Source organism: Ciconia boyciana, chromosome 22 (genome assembly GCF_034638445.1).
Source record: "Ciconia boyciana chromosome 22, ASM3463844v1, whole genome shotgun sequence".
Lineage (NCBI taxonomy): Eukaryota > Metazoa > Chordata > Aves > Ciconiiformes > Ciconiidae > Ciconia > Ciconia boyciana.
The window spans coordinates 5,503,194-5,526,738 of record NC_132955.1 but is presented as its reverse complement, the minus strand read 5'-3'; the positions used below and the strand labels follow the sequence as shown (position 1 = coordinate 5,526,738).

Sequence of the window (23,545 nt, the reverse complement as noted above, 5' to 3'; positions counted from 1 at the left end):
ATATGTCACAAGTTCAGAAAGCCAGAAATCTGCTGGCATGTAATGAAAAGTACATTATTATTTTATTTAATAGGGATTGGCAGACAGACTTGAGAACAATAGCAGGGGAGGAGTAGGCTCTAATGGGATTGTGCTGTCACATGAGCTGCCTCCTGTCTCAAGCCAATGCAGAAATCTCGCTGTACGTGGATCCAGTCTATCCCTCTCTCCTGAATATACAGTTTGTGATGAAAGTCTTAGATCTTCAGGTCTCGTAAAGCAGTGTAGCGGAGTGCTTTTTTTTATTCTGAGAATAACATGATCTCTTTCTGCTCTGCAGTTTTAGGCAAAGAATGCCTCTTGAATGGGCCTCGGTTCAGTGAAATTGCGTGGCTTTGTCACCTCAAATTGAGAAAATCCATTTACCGCTGGTCCTGAACCTGAAAAGCAATGCACTCCAGTTTGGTGCTGGGGAGGTCTTACCTCCATACCATCTCACCAGCAAAATCTCATGCATGATTGCCACAGCGTGTGCTGGGTTTTTTCCTCTTACAACAGTTTCTGAATCCTGATCGTCCCCCTTTTATTTAACCACCTTCATGTGTCTGTGATGGGCTCTCTCTAGAGCTTTTAAATGATGCTGGAGTGCAGCTTATTTAAGCTGATTTGAAGAGAATTGTAAGGTAATGGCGTTGTATGCCAATTTGGCCCCTCCTGAGCTATGCAGTGATCGGGAGATAATCCATTACTGTAGCCTCTTTGTGCTGGAGTACTGAGGTAGCTGCAGATTTTATAGGAAACCTGTTCTTTAAGAGCTCGATTTGCACTGCCATTGAAATTTAGAGACTTCTTAGTAATTTTGTTAGAAACAAGGCTGAAAACTTAAAATACTATTCTTTGTTACAAAGCTGAGGTGGGTGGCAGCTATTAATAAAACACAATACCAAGCTGAAGGAAGGCTTGAGGTAGTGAAGTACTGCTTCTAGCATGCAGAAATTTGGACAAACTTTACTTAAGTGCTAGTGATTTGTGTCCTTATTTGCTGGTCACTGGACTTCCTGATGTGGCCCTTCTTACAGCTAAAGTAACAAACTAGCAGAATAATATTCTTGGCTTCATGGTCACTATCATCCTACAGTTTGTAAATGTGTTGCTGCTTAGATAAACCTTCTGCTTCCTCAGAAAACACACTCCCTATGAAGAAAAAATGCTTCCTAATTTTTAAATTCTACAGTAGCATGAAGCTATACGTTTGACTTAATACAGGTTGGTAGCTCTGATCATGTTGAAGAAATTATAGTCTTGCTGAGCACCATGGGAAGACTTAAAAAAGGCTGGTTTCACCCCAAGAAGATGGGTTCCCAGGGCTCCTTTTCCTTAGTTGGTGGAGAGAAGCTCCCTGAGGATGACTGAGTGGCTACGTTAAATTCTTGTTTAAATGTCTTTGCTGTGTTGGGGGGGAAGGGGCAGCTGTGCGACGCCTCCTGCGGCTGTCCAGCCTCTGTGAACACCCACACATATGGTGTGGTCCAAAAAGTAATTTAGATATTAAATTGTTGGGGGATTAGAATAATGAACGCTTGCCTAAGGATTAGAAATTTCTTTAATGTAAGCCTAGCTTAAATATCGATTTAGTTCAAATAGCTTTCTGGGAAGGCTGAGACCTGGAGTATGCTGAAAAGCATTTCATTGCTTCAATACACTCCTTTTACTACTGTGAAATTGTACTTCAGGCTTTTAATTGCTTCACCCCAATTAAGTTTGGGGGAGGAGGGTAGGCATAGCTGTAGTTAACTGGTTATCCACTGTTCTTTGCGTGGATAAATGACTGGATTCAATTATGCACTTGAAACAATGAGCGAGGTAACAGTTACTCTGACAGGATATTTTAAAGAGTTCTGGCTATTTTAAAAGTTCAGTGCTAATCGGCTGCCTGTGAACGTAGCCTTCTGCATCTGTTCCTGTAGTAATTTGTTTTTACAGATGAGCAGTCTGGTCTTCTGTCGTCCCTCCTTCCCCTACCCCAGGTTGCATTTATGTAAGATAATGCAGTCCAGCCAGGTTTCTTGGAACTTGGCTTCTTGTAAACTTGAGAAGTCATTTCTGATGATAGGTGCATCATTTTAGGTCAGTCAAAGATTCTGGGCTATGTTATGTCCCATATTTTACATTCCGAAGGAGATGGCATGGTGCAGCTGTGGAGCTTTTCTATCCTATACTTACCCAGCAAGACCCTTCTTCCTTGTGGCCCCTGTGCAATAAAAAGAAACTCAGCCTTGAGATCTCTCAGTCCTTTGTAAAGTCAGCTTTGTAAAATCAGACCAACTTTTCCCCGATTTGGGGCGTAATAAATTCTCAGCAGTCTTGAAACCATGGTTAGTGGTTTATCATCTTGAAAGGCACAGATATCAGTGTAGCTGGGTGCTGCTGTGTATTGCATATTCTGGAGTTGCAGTGCATCGGGATAGTTCGTTTGCTTCATCACTTCTAATTTGTAAGTGTTGAGAGTGGGAGGTTTGGGGGAGCAGAGACATGCAAAGGTCAGCATTTAAGGAAATGGGCATTTAATTCTGTTTTCATTAGAATTGTCTGTTGTAATGAAGGCAGGATTGCATTGTGGGCAGCTGCATCATTATCAACTGACTTTGAACCCGTTTTATTTCATGGGGAGATGTTTAAGGCCATCTCTGGGGGTGTGGAGGTGGGTTTCTGAGTGCACCATTGCACCTTCCTTTTTAGAGTAAAAGGTCACAGTTCATTTCTGTTGTAAATAGCTGGGTCATATTTTTTTCCAAATGGATGAGTGATCTAGAGACTTGGCATCAAACCCCAGTTAAATAGTTTTGTCAGCTGTTGGTGACTTTAACTTCCTGGAGCATTTTAGATACGCTTTTCAAATCAGCATGAAAAAGCTGATAGCATTGCTTAGTCCGTTATTTTTTTTTCCTCCCTCTTGGAAAAAAATTTACTATTTAACATACACCACAAAACCCTTGAGCCCTTTACTTGTCCTGGTGAAAGTAGCTCTGTTATTCCAGGTGGGATCATTGCTGTGTCTGTGCGTGTATGTGTCTGTGTGTTCCCCCCTTCTGCTCCAGACTCCCTAAGCTTGGTCCCGTAGCTTTGCTGGCTCGCTCAGCTCCTTCTCCATAGAATAGCTTGCAGACACACCGAGAGCCTGTGTAGTAATGCTTGCCTTTTTTTTTCTCTCTTCCACTCTTGTTATATTTTTACTTTCTTTTTTTCTTTGTGATGTGACGTTTTCAGCTGATGTATTGAAAGCAAACCCTTCTAATTTTGGAGTCCAGATCACAAGAGTGAGTTTCTTTCTACTAGTGTCTATAGCTGTATTTTTTTTTGTGTCCTCCCCTCTGATTTTGGTAATGCTCAACCACATTTAGTAAATACGATTAGGTAAGAGAATCCTCTGTCTTGTCAAATCTTCCCCTTTTTCACAAAGCAATGTTCTCTTTACATTGGGCATACCTAATTCCTCTAATTTGAACTTCAGGTTAGTGTTCAGATCCACTGTTTCTGTGTGTACCAGTCTGACTCTGCTCCATTGAAGAGGCAGAGTCAGCCAGCCAGAAGGTGTATTTAGAATTCACCAGTGATTTGTACATCTTGTACAAGGCTTTTTCTGAAGTGACTGCTGCTTTGAGTACCGGTAGTCTTTCAGGCCCTTCATGAAACGCCTGAAAAACATGAAACTTTTTCAAAAGCTGGGTACATGATGCTTTCTGGAATTGGGCCTTTTGAAAGGGTTTCAAATTGTGCACCAAAAAAGAAAAATTAATCCCTTAGGATGGTAGAGGTTTGTCTTTGCTGCTTTCTGTTACTTAAACTTCTGTATAGCACTCTAAAAAAATGCCTTGTGAATTTTCACATGTATTCCAAGGAAAAACAGCACCTCTTTTCCTAGTGCTTTGAGACAGGGACTTTCAAAAATTTTCTGAAGTCTTGGATATTAGATTTCTATTAGAATTGGGTATCTAGATTTCCTTAGCGATTGCTAGGATGTTTAAAGTTCCTTGGGTTTGGGTTTGCTTCCTCACATGATAAGATTTCTGGGGAACTTAGTGTTTCTGCCCTCTAAAATATTAAACCCCAAAAGATCCCACTGCATTTTAGAGCATTTTGTTTCTTGAGAGACCACTTAGAACTACTGTCAGGAAAAAAGTAACTATTTGTGGTGTATGTTGTATTATTTATTTGCTTACTGGAATCATCTGCATGGGATTTTTGGCACCTTCTCCAATGTAATTTGTACATTGCTTTTGTAAGATATAATACCTGGGTAACTCTCTTGCACCAGCTAATCCCTTTCTGTTCTTTGGCCCATGCTATTAAGACTTCTGTCACGCACTGTTTGTCAAGTACATTTGCACCCTGCAAGAGCAGCAAACAGTCTTCCCCCCCCCCCCCCCCTTTTCCTTCCAAAATTTGCTTGTTGCTTTGAAATCAGCTTTATTGTACATGCTAAAGAAAACCAGTAATGTTGACTGGAAATGTATATACAGAGACTTGAAGTCATAGCCAAAAGTGATCAACAGTTGTCTTTTCATTTAGCTACTGGGAGGATGGCAACGTGCTCCATTTTGTTTGTTGAGCTAAGATGCTGTTGCTCCATCCTAGCTCAATAAATGTTACTGGGGAGGGGCTTTACAGCATACTTTCCAGTGCTACAGCAAAGAGATGCTTTCGGACACTTAACCACAAACTGCTTTTATCTAATCCGTTCCTGCTTTCTTTTGCCTCAGAGGTTGAAAGATCTCAAGCAGAGGGAATTTGCTCGCAATGTCTCTTCAAGATCACGTAAAGATGAAAGGAAGCAAGAGAAAGCCCTCCGGCGTCTACACGAACTGGCTGAACAGAGGAGACAGCCTGAATGGTGAGTACAGGTGATCCCTGAGCACCCTTGGAGCGTGTGTGCAAGAGTCCTGCGTGGGACTGTGGCCCTTTGCTGCACTGGCGTTCTTGCTCCAGTAATCCTGCACAAGTTTTGAGGGCAAAGCTTCACGCTTAAGTTTGGCCTCATGTTGTGGTTTTGGTAGGAGTGAACTCACTAAAATAGTAGTCTGGGGCACCCCCAAATTGCTTTATGCAGCAATACTAGTTTTCTTCCGTTGTTTAATATTAAAAAAAATCAAATGGCTGTATAATGCTATTTTAATGCATATTTCTGGATACAAGAGTACTTGAAACAGGTAAAAGATTGTTTGAGATCAAGCATGAAACCAACTGCAGAGGTATACAAATGGCAGTCAGCTGTTTCTTCTATTTTAACTTGTTCATACAGTGCTCCTGGAAGTGGACCCATGTTCAGAACCACCACGGTGGCTGTGGATGAGGAAGGTGGAGATGATGACGATTCTGCAGCCAACAGCAGTTCTTTCATCCAGACGAGTTCTGGCCACGCTACAGAGATGACTATGGACAGAGGTTTCCTAAACACTGGACAAGTCGGTGGCACTGTTATGCCAAGCCAAACGCCCATCCAGACAGCGCAAGCAATTAGCTTTGGCATTAAGAGTACTTCGGGAACTCCACTGCAGAAGATAGGCGTGTCGTTTTCATTTGCCAAGAAGACTCCGGTAAAGCTTGAGACCATAGCTTCTGTTTTCAAGGACCACGTGGAAGAATCAAGTTCTGCAGATGGAGCAAAAGGTGATGAGAGAGGGTCTTCAGATGCAGGGAGCCTGCAGAAATCTGGTGAGGGCGAAAGCACAAATAATTCTGACGGCAAGGCGGAGGAAGATGACCAACATGACAAAGATAGTGGGTCTCTAGCCACTACATTATCTAAACTAAAAAAGATGAGACGAGAAGACGGACCAATGGCAGTTGAACCAGAATACTACCACTATATTCCCCCAGCCCATTGTAAAGTAAAGCCTAATTTTCAATTCCTGCTTTTCATGAAGTCCACCGAACAAATGGAAGCTGAAAATGTGAACAAAAAAACCACGCATGAAGTTAAAAAGGGTAGTTCTCCAAAACCCAAACCCAGCAAGCACACAGAAAAGGCTGCTGAGAGCACGGGGCAGCAGAAGGAGCAGAGTACTACTGAAACTGCAGCTCAGCAGAGCAAAACAGAACTAAAAGAAGTCCCAGAAAATGCAAGTATGCAGGAGAGTAAGCATCTTACAGAGAGCAATCTCCCTGAGCCAGACACTACTAAAGAAGTCGCTCAGCCTGTCCTAGGCTGTAAAGATGTCACTGAAGGACCAAAGCATCCAACAGGACCTTTTTTCCCCGTTTTGAGTAAAGATGAGAGCACGACTCTCCAGTGGCCTTCAGAGCTTCTCATATTTACCAAAGCAGAACCATCTGTTTCGTACAGTTGTAACCCCCTGTATTTTGATTTCAAGCTCTCTCGCAACAAAGATGCTAAAGGTAAAGGAGCAGAGAAATCTAAGGATCCAGGGGGTCTTTGTAAAGAAAACATTCAGAGTACAGACTCTGGTGAGATAAGCAAACCCAAGGAGGCAGAAAGCGCAGCTAACAGTTCTGCTCTAAAAATGGAAAGCAAATCTCTGTCCACCTGTGGCTCCCAGAACAAGCAGGAGTCCAGTTTGACAAGCCTTAGTAAGGGAGAGGGAGAGGACAGTAGTAAAAGCATAACTGGTAAGAATAAATCTGGGAGATCCCATAAACACAAAAAGAAAAAGAAGCACAAAAAGTCCAGCAAACACAAACGTAAACACAAGGAGGAAGCTGATGAGAAGGGCCGAAAAACTGACCTGGGGGAAGAGAAGCCGAAGAAACGGAAAAGACACAGACACAAAAAAGGCAAATCCTCTCTTTCTACTGAATCAGAACGAGCGCTAAAAACCGAACTGTCTGAAGAGTGCAGCCATTTCCAGAAGAAAAAGCGGTTCTCTCAGGAGTCCCAGAGGAAGTCTCTGTCTGCTGAAGAGGGAAGCAGCAGTAAAAAAGAGGATGGTGGTAACTCCTGCCAAGAGCACGGCAGCAAAAAGCACAAGGCTGAGCTGCAGCAGTTACCTGCTTTGAGGAGACAGTGTTCGGCTCCTTCCCTGGCCAGGACCAGCCGCAGGAGCCGGCAGAGCAGCGGGGACTACGACAGCGACGAGGGCTCTCACAGGAAGCACTGCCGGCAGAAATCCCCGTCACAGTACAGCGACGACTATGACTCCGGCAGTGACCACTCCAGGAGCCGCTCCAGGTCGGGGCGGAGGCACTCCTCTCACAGGTCCTATTCGACCAGCTCTGACGCCTCCTCGGACCACAGCCGGTACAGCCGTCGGAGAAGTTACTCGGATGATAGCTACAGCGATTACAGTGACCGGTCAAGGTGCCATTCAAAGCGGTCTCATGACTCGGAGGATGACTCTGACTACAACAGCTCAAATCACAGATCAAAGCGGCGCAAGTACTCCTCTTCTGAAGATGACTACAGCTCGAGTAGGAGCAGGTCGAGGAGTCGAAGCAGGAGCCGAACCCACCCTCGAGGCAGGTCAAGAACAAGGAGCCGGGGCAGAACACACAGTAGCAGCTGCAGCCGCAGTCGAAGCAAGAGGAGAAGCCGAAGCGTAACGGGTCGCAGTTGGAAACGGAGCCGCAGCTATAGCAGGGATCGCAGCCGCAGTACAAGAAGCCACTCGCAGAGGTCTCTCTCGCGAAAGGGCTCTCGAGGCCACGAGAGCCCTGAAGAGAGGAGGTCTGGGAGAAGAGACTTTATCAGGTCCAAAATCTATCGCTCACAGTCTCCTCACTATTTCCAGAGAGGCCGAAGTGAAGGATCGTCACTGAAGAAAGAGGATGGCAAAGGAGAGGATCTGAAAGGATCTGGCTCGCTCTCCCAGAACAGCAGCGGCTCTGGCACAGGGAGGGCCTCGGAAGGTGACTGCAGTCCAGAAGAGAGAAACTCTGTCACTGCAAAACTTCTCCTGGAAAAGATTCAATCCAGGAAGGTTGAGAAGAAGCCCTGCATCACCGACGAGATGCTGGCAGGAGCAAACAAGGTGGGCATAAAGCTCAAAGATCCTCCCCAGGGCTACTTTGGCCCAAAACTTCCTCCTTCCTTAGGCAACAAACCGGTTCTCCCCTTAATTGGGAAACTGCCAACTGTTCGAAAACCAAACGCCAAAAGATATGAAGAGTCTGGCTTGGAGAGGGGCGAGGAGCAAGAACTGTCGGATTCTGAGGATGTTTCCCAAGGCATGGAGGAGGCTCAGTTGGCTGGCCTGGAAGAAGTGGTGATGGTAATTCAGGACAAACCTCTGGATGAGCAGAAACGTGACGAACCTGCTGTGGAAATGCCGTCCATTCCTCTCGAAGCACCGGCACTCCCCGAGTGCTTTGGTTCTGGAGATCTGGTCATGCCGCACAACTTCCTCTCGGATCCGAGCGATGGTGATGGGCTAGAACCTATGGACGGGGGCAACCAGCCTGTCCCAGTAGAAACCAGTATGATGCCCTTAGTTCCAGATGTTGAGCACTTTTCTGGCTACGTGCCTCAGAGCGGGGAGCCGAGCATCGAAGGAGACCGGGAAGGAGGAGAAGACTCCTCTCTAGCACCGCTCGAGAGCCAGCCGATCACTTTTACACCTGAAGAAATGGAGAAATACAGTAAGCTGCAGCAAGCTGCTCAGCAGCACATTCAGCAGCAGCTTCTGGCAAAGCAGGTCAAGGCCTTTCCTGCCTCGGCAGCCCTGGCGCCGGCAGCGCCTGCCCTGCAGCCCATCCACATTCAGCAGCCGGCGGCCGCATCCGCGACCTCCATCACCACTGTGCAGCATGCCATCCTGCAGCACCACGCCGCCGCGGCCGCCGCCGCCATCGGGATTCACCCTCACCCCCATCCCCAGCCTCTCGCTCAGGTTCATCATATACCCCAGCCCCACTTGACGCCTATTTCATTATCCCACTTGACCCACTCGATTATTCCAGGGCACCCTGCTACGTTTCTAGCCAGCCACCCCATCCACATTATTCCGGCGTCAGCTATCCATCCGGGCCCCTTTACTTTTCATCCGGTTCCTCACGCTCTTTATCCAACCCTTCTTGCCCCGAGACCCGCTGCCGCTGCGGCCGCTACAGCGTTACATCTTCACCCTTTGCTGCACCCCATTTTCTCAGGACAGGACTTGCAGCATCCGCCCAGTCACGGCACATGAAGGACAAAATGAAGTAACCTTGGAGGAAGGAGAATATTTTGCATTTTGGGAAGGGGTTGAAGTTGATCCAGCTGGCAGGTGGGGCCTGAGAATTTCCTTTCACTCTTTAGCAGCCAAAGAAGCCAAAGGCTTGAGGGCTGGGCAGCAGCAGGCGGCGGGTCAGTTCGTAAGTGTTGTGTATATCTGCTACCAGGGACTGTCTCGCGTCCCCAACACTTCCGTACACGTAGCAGCACTGTATCCTAGAAGAATCATTTCACATGTAGACCAGCGAGACACTTGGAAAGGCTTTTTTTTCCCTGGATTCTTACACTTGGTCATCTTCCTTCGGCCGCCTTGTATATGATAAATGAGATTTCACACACACTAATAGGTCTCTCAAAATCCTTTTAATGAGGTCATCTAATTAAAATAGTCAGCATGATTGAATCTGGCTTGTAATCAGCGATAAAACATTCAGTAACTGACAGCTGTGGATCCTGGCGAGGAGACCGGTGGAAGGGCAGTGCCACTCTAGTTTTGGCTGGGCCAGTACTAGTTTTCAGGCGTTACAGGAGATTTCTTGGCACCTGATTGCTGCATACTTGGGTTCTTTTTTCTCGGTGTGGGCAGCAAAGGTGGAAGTAAGATCTTATTTTAAAGCCGAAGAGAGGAGCTGCGTGTGTGCTCAGAGCTCCGACCCTTCTCCATCCTGCATTAGCATTCTCCTGCGCGAGGACTGCACCTTGACGCCTTCTGGATATCCTGGACTGGAGAGAGGTCCTCGGTTTGGCTGGTGATTTCAATCTGGGCTTTGACCACTCTTCGCCTGGGGGGGAATATTACTCTGACTTCCATCTTCTGCGGTGTTGGGAAAGAGGCACTCGATTGAGAGAGAGAGAAGAAAAATCCCTTTAGGAATTGAAGCAATACAGAGGACTGGGGAGAGTGGCCGGGGTATGTAAAGTGTATTCTTTCCTCTGTAATACTGATGGTTTCCTTATTAATTTATAGGGTATTTTTTTTTAATGTAAAGAATTGCACTGAACTCTGTAAACAAAGATGCTGCTTTTTGTAGCTCATATAAAAAGGTTACATTTGTAGTATACCGCAATAATATTTTTTACAGCCAGTTCTTTTAGTGGTACTTGTTCTGGTGGCTTTTGTGTAAATATGTTTGCTGTAGGTGAAATAAGACACTTGTAAAGGTTCAACTTTATAGTTTCAGCTAGATGCAAAATGACTAAGCATGTATATTTTATCAAGCTCATGTATTTTTGAAGTTTTTATGTACTATAAAATGTAAAAAAAAAAAATCTTCATTTAGCATTTTGCAGAAGAAAAATGTGAGACTTGGACTAGGTGAGGTGCATGGACGACACCAGTGACTCTAACAGCTAATGAACGGCATCGCGTTGGAGGGCGGCGGTGGCTGCCGCCTTTGCGGAGGGAAGCAGCCCGGGCATGCTGCGCGCTCCTCGTCTTTGCTAAGCAGCTGCTTATAGGAATCGACACTGGAGGCAGTCTCAGGAGTGTCAGGAATTTGGGTTGTCTCCCAGAGTATAAAATACCCCCCCCCCTTTTTTTTTCTTTTTTTTCTCCTGGGTTTGAACCGGTGATTTGCAGGTGCCAGCCCTGCTGTGCAGCGCAGTACAGTCTTCTGGTGAAGGAAGAGCCTTTTAACCGTAACCGTTTGCCATCTTACACGCAGGGAGAGGTGGTTTAGGACTAATCCGTTGAGGCTGTGCCTGCCTGTGATGTTCCATAAGGGGTTGCTCTGTTCTTTCCGGCATTGTCCGCTGGCTGCGGATAGCACTAACTGTGGGAGGCTTCTCCATCCACGAGCTCTTCCCACCGCACCAGGACGAGTTGCTGCTGTCCCCGCTGACCTGGGTATTTCAGGTTCAGGTCCTCTCGTGTTAGAGCGGTTCGGGGGCACCTTGCAGTGCTTTGTAGGGCCTGATTTCAGGGCAGGCAGGCAGACCCGCTCCTGCCTGCCAAACCCGGCAGGAGCAGGCAGCGAGGGGACGCGGAGCACGTGCCGGCTGCCTGGTGTCCCCTTCCCCGTCCTCTCCGAAGCGCAGCACCGAGACCCGGGGGGGTGGAGACTCAAAGGATCGCAAACTGGAGCTTCCTCACTCTTTAAACGAGAAACTTTGCGTTTGAGCAGGTCGGACTGAAACACAACGGTCAAAAAAAGGGACTCAATTTCTCTGTAAATAATTAACAGGATACAGTATTAATGTCTCAATGCTGAGCTTCATTAGCTTCTAGATTCAATATGCGTGTTCTGGCACCCTTCACGCTGCAGTCAGGGGTTTTTTTGACTTCCAGGATAGTGCTAAAAATAATTAACCTATCATTACTTAACAAGCATAAACAGACTGTATTTAACTTTGTCACATAAGATATATATATAAATATATATATATATGCTGTAAAATGAGGGGAAAAAACCTTTCTAATAAACCAATGATTTGTGGAAAAAATGTGTGGTTGGGTGAGATGACTTGGAGCTGCTGCATCTGATCACGATGTAGCCCAGGGCTGTCTTTTTTCCTAAAATAACAGTACTAGATGCCTGGTTCATCAAGTAAAACAACTTTTAATTGGAATACTTTGCTCAGAAGATATTGAGCTGGATACAGAGAAAATGTACTCTTAATTTTTTTTTTAAAGGTGTTATTTTGGGTAGGAGCCCTCAACGCACTGAGCGAGTCCCACAAACTTCTCTCCTGGCACGGTCAACCCACCTGGGCAAACTGTTATTAAAGGTGAAACCAGGCAAGAAACGGTGCTTGTCGGTACTGTGGTGGTTGGATGGGCAGCGTGCCCCGGTGCTGAGCATCTCGGCCGCCCCATCTTTCCGCGCCGCGCTCTCCCTTGTGCCGTTCCTGCAGCCAGCCACAGCAGTTGGGTGTCGGGGCGCTGCATCCAGCCTCCCTGCCCGCCTCCCTGCTGCGCTCGGGGCAGCGGTGGCAGAGCGAGCGCGTGTGCCGCGGCTGTTGCTGGATGCCAGGTCGGCGTGGTTCTGTAGTGTCTCAGACCGAAGGCCCATCCACCCCCCGGGCCCTTCTCTAACAGCAGCTGGTAGCCGAGGGGTGGAGGAGAAGTACCAGCCCCTGCGAGTGGGGATGGTGCCGCCTCTCCGCGCTCTGCCAGCCGCAGCAGTTCATGATGTCGGCTCTTTCAGCCCTCCTGGTGTTTTTTAATTCTCCATCTCCCTCATCAGCAGCTCCTGACCTGGGCTGCAGCGTTGTCCCTCCGCTTGCTTCTGCTGGGAGGTGGCACTAACCCCCAGCAGAAGGCAGAGCGGGCAGCTGGGGCGGGCCTGCTTCTGCCACCACCGTGGTCACCTCTGAAGCTGGTGGTTGAGCAGCTTCTGGCTTGTCTGGGTCTCTGGCCTCGGGGACTGCCCGCCATGCCCCTCTCCATCCCCGGGGCTGCTGCGGCTGCTTTGGTGGTCGCACCCGGCCTTTGCAAGCCTGAATGAGTGTCAGAGGAGGCGATTGCTCGTGGTGAGGAGCACCAGCCTCTGCTTTCTTAACTAAAGGTCCTGATTTGGTTAAAGGAGAAAAATTCAAAGCCCTGAATGTTGCCAGGGTTGGGGTACAGGATGCAACCTGCCTTTGCCTGGGCTGTCCTCTTTTATAGAATCATTAAGGTTGGAAAAGACCTCTAGGATCATCTAGTCCAACCGTCAACCCAACACCCCATGCCCGCTAAACCATGTCCCAAAGCGCCATGTTTACACGTTTTTTGAACTCCTCCAGGGATGGTGCCTCCACCACCTCCCTGGGCAGCCTGTTCCAACGCTTGACCACCCTTCCAGTAAAGAAATTTTTCCTAATATCCAGTCTAAACCTCCCCTGGCGCAACTTGAGGCCATTTCCTCTCGTCCTATCACTTGTGACCTGGGAGAAGAGACCGACCCCACCTCTCCACACCCTCCTGTCAGGCAGCTGTGGAGAGCGATGAGGTCTCCCCTCAGCCTCCTTTTCTCCAGGCTGAACAACCCCAGGTCCCTCAGCCGCTCCCCATCAGCCTTGTGCTCCAGACCCTTCCCCAGCTCCGTTGCCCTTCTCTGGACACGCTCCAGCCCCTCCATGTCTCTCTTGGAGTGAGGGGCCCAACACTGAACACAGCATTCGAGGTGCGGCCTCACCAGTGCCCAGTACCGGGGCATGATCACTGCCCTGGTCCTGCTGGCCACGCTATTGCTGATACAAGCCAGGATGCCGTTGGCTTTCTTGGCCACCTGGGCACACTGCTGGCTCATGTTCAGCCGGCTGCCAACCAGCACCCCCAGGTCCTTCTCTGCTGGGCAGCTTTCCAGCCACTCTTCCCCAACCTGCAGCGTTGCATGGGGTTGCTGTGGCCCAAGTGCAGGACTTTCGGGTGACCCTGGAACTGGTTGGCTGGATGAATGACAACGTGGAAGTGTTGCAAGAAACAGGAAATTAAGTAATTTGATGGAGGAAAGACATATATTTGCATAAAGCGTTCTGGTGTGGGTTTCAGCTGGGTTTGGATGCTCGCTGCTGCCAGCCTGGGAAGAGACCTCCCAAAGAGCAGCAGCTGCCCCTCAGTGCAGACCCCTGTGCGCAGCAAGTTCTGCCAGGGGCATGGAGCTGGGCCCGGCTCAGCTAAACCCCCCCCAGTCTTCAGAGCCCCGGCTCAGCCCCAGCTTTGGGCAAATCCCACCGGTTTCCGATCGCAGCCACTCCACGGCAGCCAAGAGCCCGGAGCTGCCTCCCAGCTGCTCCGAAGGGCGGGTGCAGACCCTGCGCCGGGGGCCGCCTCCCCCTCGGGGGCCGAGGTGCCCCTTGGGCGCTGCTGGGACCACCCCGTGCCCCCCGGGGAGCCCAGACCCCCGTGGCCCCTGCCTCGCTTCCCACCCGCAGCCTCAGCGTGGATTAAAAGGATGAAAACCCCGTTTCCACATGGGGGGCTGGCTCACGGCGAGATGCTCCGGTGCCTCTCCCTGCCGCCGGCTCCGGGTGGGCAAAAGGAGCCCCCGGCAGCTTGAGTGGCCTTAATTAAGCGCGTTTAAATTAACTCCGCAAGTGGGTTAAGCCGAAAGGGACACGTGGCTTCGGCCAAGCAGCTCCCGCGGCCGTCGCCGCAGGGCTGGGCCCCAGCAGCCACCGGAGACCCGACTCGGCGTGCCGGGGCACCTTCTGCTCCGCCGAGGACAAGGAGCCCCCTTGTTCGCTTGGCCGCGGGCTGTGCCCCCGCGCTGGCGCCCGTCCCCTCGCCGGAGCCGTGTCCCTGCAAAGCGCTGGTGCTCGGCAGCTGGGCTGCCCCGGCCCCGCTCCCTCCCCAGGGAGGGTTTTGGGGTGTCCTGGCCCCGGGGAACGGGAGACAGATTGGTGGCCATGTCCAGTACTGGCGGGGCGACAGCGGGGAGCCAGGCGTCCCCCACCCCCTGTCTGCTCCGTCTGGCTGCGGAGGGGACTTTGGGGGGCGACGGATGGGGCCGCCGTGCCCCGCGGCCGTCCCCCCTCCCCGCCGCGTTTCCGCTGGCGGGGCTGCGGCTGCCTGCACCCCGAGATAGGCACCCCGCGGTGCGAGCGGAGGGCTGGCCTCAGCCCCGGCCTCCGGCGGACGGAGGGTGGTGGGCGCAGGCTGTTGGGCCACTTCCCGCCGCGGCAGTGTCCCCCCCAGCCCCTCACCGTGGCCCCCGGGGGCACTGCCGCCTCCCGCCCTGCTCCGCCAGCCGGGCCGGGCACCTCCATCCCCCGGCCGAAAGCAGCGCGCCCCCCCCCCGCACCCCTGTACCCCTTTGGCTCCCTGGCAGGAGCGGCTGTGCGTGCGGGGGGGCCCTTCCGGCGTCCCCCGTCCCCGCCGCGCCGTCCCCAGCTGCGTCCCCCGAGATAAGCAGGGGGAGCGCCAGGACGGGCTGTGCCGGGGCTGCCGGCCGCGTTTCGGGGAGGCGATGGGGGCCACCGCCGGTGCTGCTGCCCTGCTCCGGGCCCTGCTGCTCCTCGGGGGGCTGCGCTCGGCCCCCGCCCTGGGGCTCCTCCAGGACCCCCCCACCGTGTACGAGGGACCCCCCGGCAGCTATTTCGGCTTCGCACTGGATTTCCACACGGCCGAGGGCAGGTAGGCAGACACCAGGGTGCCGGGGCCGGGCACGGCACCCATTCCCCCCACCCCGACGCTGTCTCTGCCCACCCCAGGCCCAGCGTGGTGGTGGGGGCACCCCATGCCAACACCTCCCAGCCCGGCGTGGCTCAGCCTGGCGCCATCTTCCTCTGCTCCTGGCCCCCCGGAGAGACCCCCTGCCACCCCCTCCCCATCGACACTGCGGGTGCGTGGGTGCCATGGGATGATGGGTGGGCGTGGGGGGGCCGCTGGCCCGGCACGCTCCCCCTCTCCCGCTCCCCCAGGGGATGAGACCGAGACCCAAAACACCTTGAAGTTCTACACCTACAAGTCGCACCAGTGGCTGGGGGCGTCCATCACCAGCTGGGACGGCAAACTGGTGGTGGGTGCACCGGGCGGCCGCGTGGGCACCCTGGGGTGGCGGCGAGGTGGGCACCCACCCTGTCCCCGTTCCCGTTCCCGTCCCCGTCCCCAGGCCTGCGCCCCACTGCAGCACTGGAACGTGATGGACATGCAGCACGAGGCTTTCCGCACCCCAACGGGCACCTGCTTTGTGGCTGCCCCCGGACTGCGTCGCGTCGCCTGGTACTCGCCCTGCCGCGATCAGCTCATGGCCAGCGCCTACCACGAGAGCAACTACGGTGAGGGCAGGTGGGTGGGTGGGGGTGGTGGGTGCCCCCCACCCCTGGTGGGTCTGACCCTGCCCTGTGCCCGCAGCCTACGACAAGCGCTACTGCGAGATTGGCTTCAGCGCAGCCGTCACCCCGGTGAGATGGGTGCTTGGGGTGCTTGGGGCTGGCGTGCCCGGGGTGCCCCCGGGGATGCCCGTGGGGATGCCGCTGGGGATGCAGAGTGTGGCCGGGACGGTACCTGGGTGTGGGTGTTGGGTTGGTGATGCCGGGATGGGGATGCCGGGATGGGGATGCTCGGGTGGGGATGCCGGGGTGGGGATGCTGGGGTGGGGGATGTCAGGGTGGGAGATGCCAGGGAGGGGGTGCCCCAGGGCGGATGCTGACGCCAGCTCGTCCCGCAGGATGGCACGCTGGTGCTGGGTGCCCCCGGCGGGTACTACTTCATGGGTGAGTCCTGCCGCCGGGCACTGCCACTCGGGCTGGCCAGTGCTGGGGTCCTCACCTTTGGGTGAGCGCGGCAGGAGGAGGGCACCCGGGATGCGGCACCCCCGTAGGTGCCACCCGCGGCAGCACTGGCAGCCCGGGGCGGGTGCCGGCGGGTGCCTTGTCAGCACTGGCGCCCGCCCCGGTGTCCCGTAGGGCTCCTGTACTCAGTGGAGGTGGACGCCATCCTCACCCGCTTCCACGGCAAGTCCCTGCTGTGGCCGGAGCGCCCGGGGCGTCCCACGGAGGACTCGGTGTCCAGGGACTATGAGGACGCATACCTGGGTGAGCAGTGGGTGTGGGGCAGCCCAGCCCCATAGCCGGCTCGTGCCAGGGCATGGCAGGGGTCACCGGTGCCCGTCTCCCTGCAGGGTACTCGGTGGCTGTGGGCGAGTTCGATGACGATCCCAAAACCAAAGGTACGGCCGGGCGGGTCTGGAGTCAGGGCCACCTGCGGGGGGGGGGGACACAGGCCCTGGGCACCCCTGGGCTCCAGGGTGCCCTCCCCTCCCAAGGGCTCTGGGGCACGGGTTGTGCCAGCTCCGGAGTCCTGTCCATCTCCGTGCCCCCGTGCCCACCGCAGTGCCGGGGGTATCCCCGTGCCCCCGTGCCCACCCCAATGCCACGGCGGGGGCACTCAGGGCTCTCGTCCCCCGCAGAGTACGTGGTGGGGGCCCCCAACAAGAGCAACACGAGGGGCGAGGTGAGTGGTGTCGGGTGCCCGCTGCCCGGCTGTGTGGGGATGCCCGGTGGTGGGGACACCGCTGTGGCCGGGCACCCGGGCACCTTGGGGTGGCACCCCGGGATGGGGATAGGGCTGGGGCCTGACGCTGCTCTGGGCAGGTGGAGATTTTCAGTTTCGGGGTGACCATGCGCCAGCTGCAGGGCATCGCCAGTGAGCAGGTACCCCCCCGCCCTGTGCCGGCACCCACAGCACCCTGCCCCACTGCCCTGACACCCCACAGCACCCTTCCCCTGTGTGCCAGCACCCCCCAGCACCCACAGCACCCTGCCCCACCACCCCATCACCCCCAGTGCCTGTTCCACTGCTCCCCCTTACCCCGCTGCCCCCTTCCAGCACCCCAGGGCTCCCCGGTGCCCACTGCCACCCTGCCCATCGCCCGTCACCCCACAGTACCCAGCTGCACCCCTGGTGCTCCACAGCACCCCTGCGCCCCACCCCATAGCTCCCCAGCACCCCCATCACCCCATCCCAGCACCCAACTGCCCCCCCCCCGACCCCACCACCCCCAGCACCCAGCGCACCCCACGGTGCCCCTGGCACAGCCCCCACCCTCCCCTCACCCTGCCCCTTTCCAGGTGGCATCGTACTTCGGGCACACGGTGGCCGTGGCTGACGTCGATGGGGACGGGTGAGAGCCGGGACTGTCCCCCACCCCCAGCCCCCATGGGGGCACCCTAGGGTGCTGCCCCCTGCGTGACACACCCCTGGGTGCCACCAGTCCCCAAACCTGGGGGCCCTGACCCTGACCCCCGTGCCGGGCGCAGGCGGGACGACGTGCTGGTGGGCGCCCCCCTGTACATGGCCCGGCGCCCCGATGGCCAGCGCAGTGAGGTGGGGCGCCTCTACCTCTACCTCGGGGGGGGGCAGCGGCCCCTTGCCCGGCCCCCCCAGACCCTGACGGGCACCCACCCCTACGGCCGCTTCGCCGCCGCCATCGCCAGCCTCGGGGACCTGGACAAGGACGGCTACGGCGGTAACACCGGCATGGCACGGGGGTGGTGGGGAGGGGGGGCTCTGCCAGGGGACCTGCCACCCCCAACGGCGCCCAACGATCTAAACCATTGGGGAAACCGAGGCAGGAGCACCCGGGCGGGTGGCTGTGCCGGGATGGGGCACCTGGTGGGTGCTTACGTCCCCTGTGTCCCCAGACGTGGCCGTGGGTGCCCCGTTGGGGGGTGACGGTGGCAGCGGGCAGGTCTTCATCTTCCGCGGGCAGAGTGAGGGTTTGATGCCGGTGCCCACCCAGCGCCTCGACAGCCCCTTCCCCGGCCCGGCCGCCTTCGGCTTCGCCCTGCGTGGTGCCACCGACCTGGATGGCAACGGCTACCCGGGTACGGCCCCGCCACATGGCCACCACCGTGCCACCCTAATGCCACCCTGGTGCCACCCACCCCGTCACCGACCCCCTGCTTGTCCCCGCAGATCTGCTGGTGGGGGCTTACGGGGCAGCCAAGGTGGCCGTGTACCGGTGAGTGCCCGTCCCGCCGGCTCTGGTGGCAGCACGGACCGGGGGCTCCCAGCCCGGGTCCCCTGGCACCTCAGCTCTGTCCCCATGTCCCAGGGGACAGCCCGTGGTGGTGGCCCGGACCCAGCTGAGTGTCCCCGATGGGCTGAACCCTGAGCTCCTGGACTGTGTCCTGCCTGGCTCCGGCACCCGTGTCAGCTGGTGAGCCATGTGGTGGGGACACTGCCATGGGGACACTGCCGTGGGGACACCACCAGTGTGGGGACATCACCCCGGGGACAGCAGCAGGTCCCTGAGCACCCCTGGGTGCTGTCCCCCTCGCAGCTTCCCCGTGGTGCTGTGTGTCAGCGTGACGGGCCAGCACATCCCCCAGAGCATCCGTGAGTGCCGGCGTCACCCAGGGGGGACAAGGGGCACCGCCAGGGTGTCACCAGGGGTGTCACCAGTGCCATGCCCCCCTGCCCGCTGTGCCCTGCCAGGCCTCGACGCTGAGCTGCAGCTGGACCGGCTGAAGCCCAAGCTGTCCCGGAGGGTCCTGCTGCTGCAGGGCCACCAGTCGTCCTGGCACGAGGCGCTGACGCTGGCCCCGGGGACACCCCCCCTGTGCCGCAACCTCACCGCCTACCTGCGGGTACGGGACGGTGCCAGCGCGGGCTGGCATGGGTGGGGACAGTGGCATCCCCAGCCCAGGAGACTGGGGGATGGGGACAGTGGCATCTCCAGCCGGCATGGGGACAGGGATGGGGACAGCATCGTCCCCAGCCTGGGAGGCTGGGGGACAGGGATGGGGACAGTGGCATCTCCAGCTGGGATGGGGACAGGGATGGGGACAGCATCGTCCCCAGCCTGGGAGGCTGGGGGACAGGGATGGGGACAGTGGCATCTCCAGCTGGGATGGGGACAGGGATGGGGACAGCATCGTCCCCAGCCCGGGAGGCTGGGGGACAGGGATGGGGACAGTGGCGTCCCCAGCCCGGGTGGGTGGGGGCCCTGGGGCGCGGTGGGTGCGGGGTGCCCACCGGGGTGCTCTGCCCACGGGTGCCCCAGGACGAGGCCGACTTCAAGGACAAGCTGAGCCCGGTCGCCCTGAGCCTGAGCCTGGCGCTGCCCGGGGGGGCCCCGGGGCTGGTGCTCTACGGGGACACCCTGGTGCAGGCGCAGGTAGGAGGGGGACGTGGCTGAGCCGGGGACGTCGTTGCGGTGCCCCGGGGTGGGCACGTCCCATGGCTGGGCCAGGGCACCTGTGGGTGCCCCCACCCCAGGGCACCCGCTGCCACTGCGGTGCTCGGTCCCACAGTCCCCAACCCGTCCCCAGTGTCCCCAACCCCTCCCTGGGACATAGCCCCTTGCCCTCCCTGCTGTCCCCAGTGTCTCTGCAGGCTGTCCCTCCTGCCTGCCCCCCTGTCCCCAGTCAGTCCTCAGGCTGTCCCTCCAGTCCCCCCCACTGTCCCCAGTACCCCTCTGAGATGTGTCCCCTACCCTCCCTCCTGTCCCCAGTTGCTCCCTGCCCCGTTGCTCCCAGTTGCTCCCGTGTTCCCCCTCCTCTGTGCCCACCCTGCTGTCCCCAATCCCTCCCCGGGATGTCCCCCCTGCTCTCCCTGCTCCCTCCTTGGGGTGTCCTCCCAGTACCCCCCACTGTCCCCAATCCCTTCCTTGGATGTCCCCCAGTACCCCACACTGTCCCCAGTCCCTTCCTTGGATGTCCCCCCAGTACCCCACACTGTCCCCAGTCCCTCCCTTGGATGTGCCCCCAGTATGCCCCACTGTCCCCAGTCTCTCCCTGGGTTGTCCCCTTTGTACCCCCGACTGTCCCCAGTCTCCCCCTGGGATCTGCCCCTACCCTCCCTGCTGTCCCCAATACCTCCCCGGAATGTCCCCTCTGTACCTCCCGTTGTCCCCAATGACTCCCCATCCCGCACCCCCACTGTCCCCCTGTCCCCCCCGTCCTCCTCCCCCCAGACCCACATCATACTGGAGGACTGCGGCGAGGACAACCTCTGCGTCCCCGACCTCCACCTGGCCGCTGACACGTGAGCACCCGAGTGGGCGAGGGTGGGTGCCCGGTGTCACCCCGTGGTGCTCAGCCCTGTCCCCGTGTTCCCCCCCAAGGCCCAGCAGGCGCCTGCTCATCGGGGCCGAGGCCGTGCTGCGCCTGCGCGCTGACGCCAGCAACGCGGGCGAAGGCGCCTTCGAGGCCGAGCTGTGGGTGCAGCTGCCCCCCGGCACCCACTACCAGGCGGCCCGCAGCAGCATCCTGGTGGGTGCCTGGCGTGGGGGGGCTCAAACCCTGCCCTTGGTGGCCATCACCCTTCGTGTGGGTCCCCAGGGTGGTTGGTGCATGGGGGGGGGTCCAGGATGTGTCACCCCCCCCGTGTCCCCACCCCGTAGGGGCAGGAGAAGCTGAGCTGCAACCCCAGGAAGGAGAACGGGAGCCACGTGGTGCTCTGCGAGTTGGGCAACCCCATGAAAGCGGGCGCCCGGGTAAGGGGATGTGGGGTGTCCCCCGCTGAGCCCATCACCCTGGCGTCGGGGCTGGGCACGGCCGGTGGTGGTAGGTCACCCGCGCTCCCTCCCACTGCCCCCCCAGATCACCGTGGACATGGAGCTGAGCGTGTCCGGGCTGGAGGACATGGGTGATGCCATCACCTTCCAGCTCCAGCTGCGGAGGTGACACCGTGTCATCCCCCTGTCCCCCGTCCCCTGCCCACTGTTGGGACCCGGGCACCTGGGACTTGGTGGCCTCAGTGTGTCCCCAGACTTACCCCACCGTGTCCCTGCAGCAAGAACAGCCCCAGCCCCACCAACGCGTCGGTGACGGTGACGGTGCCCGTGGAGGCGCAGGCGGCGATGGAGCTGCGAGGGTGAGGGTCTGGGGGGGCACGGGGGGACACTGACGGGAGGACCGGGGGGGCCACAGGGGGACACTGACCCCCGTCTCCTGCCAGCAACTCCCTGCCTGCCACCACGGTGCTGCCCGCGAGCTGGCACACGGTGGAGGGCAGCCGGCGGCTTGAGGACCACGGCATCAAGGTGGAGCACGTCTACCAGGTAGGGTGCTGCACCCATGGGTGCCCAGGGCACTGTCCTCCCCTGTCCCCTCCCCGGTGTCACCTCACTGTCCTCCCGCAGCTCCACAACAAGGGTCCCAGCACCGTCAGCGGGGTCACCCTGCGCCTCGCCATCCCCAGCCAGCTGGGCGGCCGCGTCCTGCTCTACCTGCTGGAGCTGGGCACCGAGGGGGGCATGAGCTGCACCAACCCGCCCGGCCTCAACGCCGAGCAGGTAGGGTGCTGCCTGGGGACCGGCACCCACCCGCTGGGTGCTGCGTGGGTGCCAAGGTGGTGCCCCCCCCCCTTATCTCCTTCCAGCTGGAGATCCCCCGGCCCACGGGCGCAGCACTCCGAAATGGCACCCACCAGCGGGACCGCAGGGAGGTGGAGGAGCCGCCAGGTGCCGGGCTGGAGGAGCCCATCCCCGTGGTGAGCGGGTGCTCCCCAGGGACCTGCAGCCCACGATGGGTGTGGGGGCTGGGGCCGTGCCCACCGGGGCGCCGGGGTGGGTGTCAGGGTGACGCTCGCCGTGTCCCCCCGGGGCGCTGGGGTGGGTGTCAGGGTGACGCCCGCCGTGTCCCGCAGGACTGCAGCAACGCCACGTGCGTGGGCGTCGCCTGCTGGGTGCCCAGCCTGGCCAAGGACCAGCGGGCGCTGGTGAGCGTCCGTGCCCTGCTCTGGATGGACACCCTGCAGCAGGTATTGTCCCCTGTTGGGGACAGGGTGGCACTGTGTCCCCAGGGTGTCCCCCTCATCTCCCCTCCTGCACGGTGGTCCCCAGGGACCTGCAGAGAGCGGCCCTGGGGACGCCCAGTGTGGGGTCATGGGTGCCCCATTGGCTGCCAGCGCCCCTGACGCCGTGTCCCTATGTGTCCCTCATGTGTCCCCACGTGTCCCCATGTCCGTCCCCAGCGGGAGCACCTCCTGAAGCAGTTCCTCATTCAGTCGCGAGCCTGGTTCAACACCTCGGCCATGCCCTACCGCGTCCGGCCCCACGTCCTGCCCGCCGGGGAGGCCACGGTAGGGCTGGCACAGGTGGGGGGATGGACACGGGGACAGGCTGTGATGGCGGCGGTGTCACCCACCTGTCCCTCCGCAGGCTGTCACCGAGGTGGTGCGTGCCAGCCCCGGGGGTGAGGGGGCCGTGCCGGTGTGGTGGGTGGTGCTGGGGGTCCTCGCCGGGCTCCTGCTCCTCACCCTCCTCATCCTCCTCATGTGGAAGGTGAGTGGGCGGGGGGGACACAGGGACACTGGGGACACCGGTGACACCCCCCCATGGTGGTGGGACCCTGATGGCACTGGAGGGACCCATGAAGTGGGAGACCCAGCCCTGGGGGTGAGGGCACAGGGTGGGGGGCAGCACCTGGGGTGATGCCGTGGGGTCCCCTGGGGGTGATGCCGTGGGGTCCCCCGGGGCCGGGCTGTCACCGTGTCCCTCTTCCAGGTGGGTTTCTTTAAAAGGACGCGGCCGCCCACCGAGGAGGACATGCAGGAGCTGGCACCCAACCAGGAGCCGGGGGGTGCCCAGGGCTAGCGGGGTGCCCCGGGGTCTCCCTGCGCTCCCGGCCCATGGCACGTCCCCCATCCCAGCCCCCATGTCCCCTGCACCCTCGGGTGCCAGTGGGGCGCAGCACCCCCATCCCAGCCCCCATGTCCCCAGCACCCCTGGGTGCCCATGGTACACAGCACCCACGTCCCAACTCCCATGGCCCCAGCACCCCTGGGTGCCTGTGGGGTCCAGCACCCCACTGCTGCCCCTGGGCAATAAATCTCTGCCTGGCACCGTGGTGGTTCCCGTGGGGTGACGTGGGGGTGTCCCCTCAGGACCTGTGCCATGGGGGGGCCTGGGGAGGGGACAGGACACATGTGGGGGCGAAGAGGGACAGGAGGTGCCTTTTGGGGACCTCTGGGTGCCTCTTGGGGTGCCCCAGGGGCCTGTGTGCCTCTGCACAGGCCTGGCGGGT

At 57.6% G+C, this 23,545-nt stretch overlaps 2 protein-coding genes across 8 annotated transcripts in view; both read left to right on the top strand.

Annotated features, from left to right (window-relative positions):
- Positions 1–11,586, top strand: part of GPATCH8 (G-patch domain containing 8) — a 58,184-nt gene extending 46,598 nt beyond the window's left edge. For 6 of the 7 annotated variants that reach the window (XM_072885527.1, XM_072885528.1, XM_072885530.1 and 3 more), the window contains 2 exons: positions 4,740–4,870; positions 5,279–11,586. In XM_072885527.1, the coding sequence (XP_072741628.1) occupies positions 4,740–4,870; positions 5,279–9,119 (3,972 nt within the window). In that variant the 3' untranslated portion in view covers positions 9,120–11,586. The remainder of the gene's footprint in view (positions 1–4,739; positions 4,871–5,278) is intronic. The other variant, XR_012046051.1, reaches the window with a different exon arrangement.
- A 3,299-nt stretch (positions 11,587–14,885) lies between these two features.
- On the top strand, positions 14,886–23,363 carry ITGA2B (integrin subunit alpha 2b). Its single transcript, XM_072885758.1, has 30 exons — positions 14,886–15,203; positions 15,281–15,411; positions 15,491–15,588; positions 15,682–15,847; positions 15,924–15,973; positions 16,240–16,285; positions 16,478–16,606; positions 16,693–16,740; positions 16,981–17,024; positions 17,165–17,224; positions 17,642–17,694; positions 17,831–18,039; positions 18,215–18,397; positions 18,489–18,534; positions 18,628–18,732; positions 18,856–18,911; positions 19,011–19,162; positions 19,579–19,692; positions 20,491–20,561; positions 20,641–20,788; positions 20,920–21,012; positions 21,119–21,198; positions 21,312–21,392; positions 21,477–21,579; positions 21,661–21,813; positions 21,900–22,010; positions 22,167–22,280; positions 22,494–22,601; positions 22,681–22,803; positions 23,026–23,363. The coding sequence occupies exons 1-30, from the start codon at positions 15,037–15,039 to the stop codon at positions 23,113–23,115; spliced, it is 3,132 nt and encodes a 1,043-aa protein (XP_072741859.1). The 5' UTR covers positions 14,886–15,036; the 3' UTR covers positions 23,116–23,363.
- Positions 23,364–23,545: the final 182 nt, after the last annotated feature.

Excerpts from the sequence above, each read along its gene's own strand:
- ITGA2B (XM_072885758.1), top strand. The coding sequence starts at position 15,037 with ATGGGGGCCACCGCCGGTGCTGCTGCCCTGCTCCGGGCCCTGCTGCTC. Across the intron at positions 17,695-17,830 it reads GCTGACGTCGATGGGGACGG|GCGGGACGACGTGCTGGTGG; the intron begins GTGAGAGCCGGG and ends TGCCGGGCGCAG. Across the intron at positions 18,398-18,488 it reads GGATGGCAACGGCTACCCGG|ATCTGCTGGTGGGGGCTTAC; the intron begins GTACGGCCCCGC and ends TTGTCCCCGCAG.